We start from the raw sequence: 6,608 nt of genomic DNA, 5'->3' as shown, positions 1-6,608 counted from the left end.
TATATATATATATATATATATATGCATTTATATATAGATAAAGAATAGTTTAAATCATTTCCATGTGTATTATAGAAAACACTACATATACATGACTTACTGTACTTCTAATACAAGTTTTACAAAAATTATCAAACTGAACACAAAGAAAATATATTTAAGCAATTAGTGATCATTTTAACAGTAATAGCTGTGGTTATATCTTAGAAGCACTTGAAGGACTATGAAAATGTTTATTGTTTGTACGCCGGTGAATTAGTACGACGAATACAGTCATATAAATTAAGAAGAGTTTATGATTTCTGCAATACCTCCCTAAACACAAGCATTTTAGAAAATAAACGTCAAATTTTTTTTTTTGTTAGTGTGCCTTTAAACACTAGAGAAAATACACACAACACACCCGGAGATAGAGGTGTCATTTATCTTTCTATTATTCACATCAATCTAAATGGCAACTCCAACAATACCAATATATTATTGAAATTGTTTGATATATATATATACACACACACGTGAAGTCTGTAAGACAAAGATAGCTTTGACTGCAACAATAACACTGAAAATTGTCTTATTTTACAAAACACGCAAATTACTGTCTATGAAACATTCCATACGCTGAAGTCAAATTTCAATGACTACAGAAATGACTCTCCGATAGTCTCTTTCATATTTTATTTACACTTTAACTTAAACACAAAACTTCTTTTCAACACAACTACAGAGTTTTCTAATTACACACTCCAATCCTCCTTTTGGTTTGTTAATATAAGTGAAAAGGCTAGAAAAGATGGCTACACCCCATCATTAAAATCGAACAAGCAACCTAATAATGCCTTATTGCTATGAAGAAACATGCATAATTTTGCAGTTCAACTCAATATCTTGCAGTTGAAATATTTTCGCTTCAGTTCTCAGGCAGGAGAAAATGAAGTCGTCACTGAAAGTTGAATAATGCTATCGATTCAATGTTTTCAAGCCAAAACGATTAGCATATGCTTCGAGTCTCTACTCAGTCCCTGGTTTGCGCCTGGCTGAACGTAGCACCATCTCGCGGCCTTCGAGAAACTCCTAATCTCAGTTACAGCAAGATCATATTTTCTACTTCAAAAGTTTCGAAAAATTAAAGCTCTTGCGAGCCAACTAATTGCCTTCTTACGATTACTGTCTACCTCATACTCGTATCCCTGTAAAAAAAAATAATTCAAAAATAAACTAAAATGCAAATTCTCTAGTTTCAATTAAAGTTAAGTTGTTGTACTTACACGGATTATGTTTTCTTTTCTTTTTTTCTCCTATGGTCACCAAACCTTAGTCTTTCAGAACACGTTAAAAAAACAATCGTCTATTTATTTAATTTCCCGTTATTCCGACTTTATAAGAGTTTAGTAAAAAGATCTTCTTAATTAAAATCGTGCATAATGAAATAATTGTTACATAGTGTGTAAAATCACACATTTCACGCAAAGAAAATCAAAAGCGACAGAGGAACGAAGTTTTACTGAATTGTTACGAATTAATTATAAACCATAAGTTGGTTAAAAAATCTCGAGTTATTCTTTTTGGTGTCGTTATCGAAAGACTCGTGGTTTTCTAAAATCATACGCGTGATTTTCAACAATACAAATTCTTAGTTTTGAAAATCTATACACTGCAACAGAATTGTAGCTGAGCTGTTATTTTCAATAAAAGCAAACACCCAGAAATATTAAAATATGTACAAATTTGACGCTACTTTTTATTACACTTTATCAAGTTCTATTTACTACTACTAGGTAAGACATATCAATTATTACGTGATTAAAACAGCAACTAAAAAGCTACATTTGTATTATAATTGTTATTATTAGCGAATAATTCTTTATAGTATAATGTTTACTTGCAGAATTACGTAAAAAAAGCAATGATCATTTCTGTTATCCCTGGTTGCCTTAGTAATAGTGCCACCTATAGGTAATGTCACTTTTTATTCACTAATATCTTTTTAGATTTCATTTTGATCTCTTATTTCTCCCATTTTTGGCGAGTACTCTTAAAAAAACGGCGTGTTCTTTGTAGAATTTGATGTGCTGAGACTTAAATTGTACCAGAGAGGCTTAAGTAATACAGATTTCTTCTTCATCATATTTTCATGTTTTATCTTTAAAGTTTCTTCCGCATGTTTCGGTTTGTTTTTGACTTCGCGAGTTGTCATTGAATAAGTCACCAGCTTTTTAAATATTGATGACCAAATACACTGTTGTTGTTTTTTTCTGTTAACCCTCATTACAACACGTTTACGTGGTCCTCTTCAGAATCTCGGGGACTTCCCACCGCCGACGCCATGTCAGATTCGTTACTCTCGTCTGGACCTGCTGAACCACTCATCTGCCCACTAGGAGGAGGAACGTCACCATTCTTAGCTATGACATCATCGTCGAAGGAAGAGTTTTTCTGTTCAATCCTCACGTCACTCAGGTCTGGATTTGGGTTGGTTTTTGTAGGCAATGTTTGCTCACGTGATCCACCCGCGGATAACAGTTCACGCTCCTTAGAGTTTCTCCACTTCATTCTTCGGTTCTGGAACCATATTTTCACCTATGTAAAATCATTAAATTGGTTAGGCCCAAATTTTTAATCAGCATTCATTTCTTTTTCACCTTCAAACTTTTTCCAATCAACTCAAATATGTCAGTGACACAATGAACTAAAATTATTGTAATTTGTAAAACTGATAACATCCGTGTGATCAATTATAATTGCCATAAGACATTAGTATTAGACCTATTGTATATCTTAACACTACATTTCTTATTCAATCCTTTATGAAGGAGAAGTGAATATAACAATATTTCAACCACACTATGTCCGCCACATCCATTGCCGACGACGAGTTTTGCTGAATACAGAGCTCATCAGGCCGGCTGTGACAGAGCAAACACAATAGCAATAGAAACCCTATAGCACCTGTATCACAATATATTTTAACAATATAAAATAAAATATACAACATTACAGACTACGAAACGTTGGGATATAGTAAGGTTTAACAATGTCGTATACTCGTATTGTTACTACACAAAATCACATATCTCATAGTGTTTGAATTTCTTTGTGTCTATATGGGTTTCAATGAATTTCTAAGCACTTAAAAAACTTGAAACGTTTTGCTGTGGAGTTTGACAACGTTGCTTACGCGTGCTGTAACGGCAGAATCACTTATAGTTTGACGTTCTTTGTTTATATATTAGATTCTACAGGTTCTTTTAACGCTATTTGGATTATTTTATTTTATTCTTTATGTACCCTGACTGTCAGAGAAATCTGTTAGGGTCTAAATTTAGCATCTTATTATGTACGTTTCACATATTATATTGTTACAGTTAGGGAATTAATATATCACCGATACTTATTTTGTTACACGGTTTAGATCCAGATAAGTATGTTACTACTAATACGACCAGCTAGACCATTACAATAATAATCTTTAGTTATTTATGTAGTGTATTTTTCCGAAGAAGACATTCAGGGACTGCTGCCACGTGTCAGGTTCTTTAAATTATTATTTTTTGTTTGAAGTTCTGCACAAAGCTACATAATGGGTTATCTGTGCTCTGCCCACCACGGGTATCGAAACCCGGTTTCTAGCGTTGTAAGTCCGCAGACATACCGCTGTGCCACTGAGGGGCTCTTTAAATTAAAAATAGTGTTTTAATTCATGCTTTATAACGTTGTTTTCGTGCATTAGTTTGATATATTTCATCATGAAGAAGCCTTTGTATTTACTTAAATGCCTTGCATGTTTAATTTGCCTTATTAAACAACATAGACGTTATTTCTACGTATTAATTGCTCGTTAGATGATAAGTATTGCCATCAGTATGAATTGTAAAAATTACTATATTTTCTATTACTCTGGAAGTTTACTTTGGTTTATTTGTTGTTAAGCACGTAGCTACATAATGGGTTATCTGTGCTGTGCCAACACGAGTATCGATACTCGGATTTTAACGTTATAAGCCTTCGGACTTACCGTGGAGCCGTACGGGTCTCACTCTGGAAGCAAGAATGAGTCTTTTAATTTAACAGAAACAAGATTAAGTTTATTCTATATAAGATGCTTTGAAGTATAAGCTACTAAATCACATTAATAACTTTGAGTGCAAGGAAAGGCAAGGGCCATTCTTTTCTTTTTCATTAAATTTGTCACGTAATACACCGTAACTAAAAACATCAGAAAATGACCAATAATGTAATAGTATTTTAGCAACAGTACGAAGAACATAAATGAAGCAGGGAAGTTAATATATATGACTGTGTACGTCTTTACATGCAAATGACGTCACAGCTGTAACCAATGGGAACTGTCTTAGTCCTCATCTGATAGGACAAGTTAAAGATGGTCACAGATGTGGCAGACAAGGAACACACCTGATTTATGCTGTACATGATGGACACAATATCGAGGAATGATTGTGGTCTACTTGTGAAACTAGCGTCGTCGTCTTATGTCATATTTGGTCGATGTAATATGATCGTTAGAGCCATTATTATCATTCACCTTTGCTGATATCTGAGGGTAGGTGAAGGTAATAATATATGGTGTAACAATCCTCTATTTTTGTTTGGGTTCAAAGAAAGCCTTAAGCATTTCGTCTTCTACGACTGTATAATTTAGCAAAGCTGTTCCACGAGTTTTTCTATAACAAGAGTTTGTCACGTTTTCGAAACATAGTGGCCTTACAACATCCGCATAAAATCGACGTTTTATACAGAAATCGAGAAAAGAAACATTAGCACGAGGAGGATATTCAAAAAATACTAACAACAATATTTTATCGGCAAAAATAATCGTATTTTTTTTCTTTTGAAATTTTGCAACATTTACGAAAAATTCCTGCTTTAAGAAAAGTGGGAAAGTAGATCTTTTTATTGTAAAATTTTGTTAAAGTTTAGATGTTTTTGAAAATTTTATAAGACAAGACTTACTATCACGAAATGCTTCAATACTTTGTTGGATGTTCTGATATTCTACAAGTAGGACTTAGCTAATCATTATTTTAAACTCTTGCTGTATAGGGCCGTGTGTTGCCTAGTGGTTAGTGTGCCGGAATGAAAATCTCAGGACCCGTGGCTCGCGTCCCGTTGTCACCAAAACAAAAACGCGCTCGGAAGTTTGGGGGCGTGTTTGCATTATATGAGTGGCGATCAAATCCCACTGTTTCCTCGATTAGAGTAGCCCAACATTTGGCAGCATTTTTTTTAATCTATCAGTCCAGCTTCAGAGACGGCTAGCGGAGATAACTCTTAAACATTCCAAACAAATGTGTTAAAAGTCTGATAATGTGTTAGGTAAGGGTGTCGGGTCCAGGATTCGAGACGTAATGCCGCTGAATACGATTCTCACTTTCAGCTATGGGCTCATTATCAGATTCAAAAGAGTCAGAAATCAGTGGTAGTCGTGGATTTCTTACCTGGCCGTTTCGATCACGTGCGTATATAAAGAGAAAATTCCAATTCTTAAAATACTTTTGATTCTCAAGTATCATAGAAATTTGAATTATACTAATTACCTCATGCACAGATGTGAGAATTCGGTTAAGTAGCCTCTCTCACCCCAAAAAATGTACAGAACTTCTGTATTGCTGAGGCCAGAATAGATTTCACCTCTGCATTATTATCATTGACTAAATATTACTGAAGCCTGGCACTGATTGGTGGATGGGGTGCTCAACTCACAATCTGCGGGTCGCGGATTCGAATACCATCCCAGAATATGCTCACCCTTTCAGCTGGTTGGAGCGTTATAATGTTACAGTCAATCCCACTTTTTGTTGTTGGTGGATGGAGTTGATTGGCTGCCCTTTCTCTGGTATATGATATCTAAATTAGGGACGGATATCGGAGATAACCCTCGAGTAGCTTTGAGCGAAATTCAACAAACAAACAATTATACCATGTGCTAGTAAGAAATTAAATACTGACCGTTAAAGTGAATAGTTATGAATAAATCTTATGTGTGAGATGAGTTCACATCACCAGATCTGAGAGTGACCTACGGACACGTTCGAATCAATTTTACTGTCAGTCTATGAGTACTTAACGAATAATGTATTTCTAGTAACATCGTTCACTGATAATTCGTACCGAAGTTATTCTTCGTTAAGAAGTGCCTGTATAAAATATAAATATATGACAAATACTTTTTCATAATGAACTCATCACTCGGACGAGGTGAAAACCTTTTTATCTCACTACACACATGGGCAGATTATTCCATAATGGCCCGTCATGGCCGGGTGTTTAGGGCGCTGGATTCTCAATCTGCGGGTCCCGGGTTCGAATCCCCGTCTCACCAAATATGCTCGCCCTTTCAGAGGTCAATCCCACTATTCGTTGGTAAAATAGTAGCCCAAGAGTTGGCGATGAATGGTGATGACTAGCTACCTTCCCTCTAGTCTTTCACTGCTAAATTAGATACGGCTAGCGCAGATAGCCCTCGTGTAGCTTTGCGCGAAGTTTAAACCAAACTATTCCACAAGATAGGGAACTGGGAAAATATTTTATCTATACAATAAAAATCAATACTACTACTAATAAAATATGATTTAAATTACTCCTACTAATAC

General features: G+C 35.0%; 1 protein-coding gene across 1 annotated transcript in view; it reads right to left on the bottom strand.

Moving 5' to 3' along the window:
* Window positions 1-1,935: 1,935 nt before the first annotated feature.
* LOC106458694 (homeobox protein DBX1-B-like) overlaps window positions 1,936-6,608 on the bottom strand; it is a 36,831-nt gene continuing 32,158 nt past the window's right edge. The window contains exon 4 of the mRNA XM_022385380.1: window positions 1,936-2,577. Within this exon, the coding sequence (XP_022241088.1) occupies window positions 2,266-2,577 (312 nt within the window). The 3' untranslated portion in view covers window positions 1,936-2,265. The remainder of the gene's footprint in view (window positions 2,578-6,608) is intronic.

Source organism: Limulus polyphemus, unplaced genomic scaffold (assembly GCF_000517525.1).
Source record: "Limulus polyphemus unplaced genomic scaffold, Limulus_polyphemus-2.1.2 Scaffold24, whole genome shotgun sequence".
Taxonomy (NCBI): Eukaryota; Metazoa; Arthropoda; class Merostomata; order Xiphosura; family Limulidae; genus Limulus; species Limulus polyphemus.
Note: the sequence above shows the minus strand (reverse complement) of the source record. Positions and strands in the feature narration are given on the sequence as shown.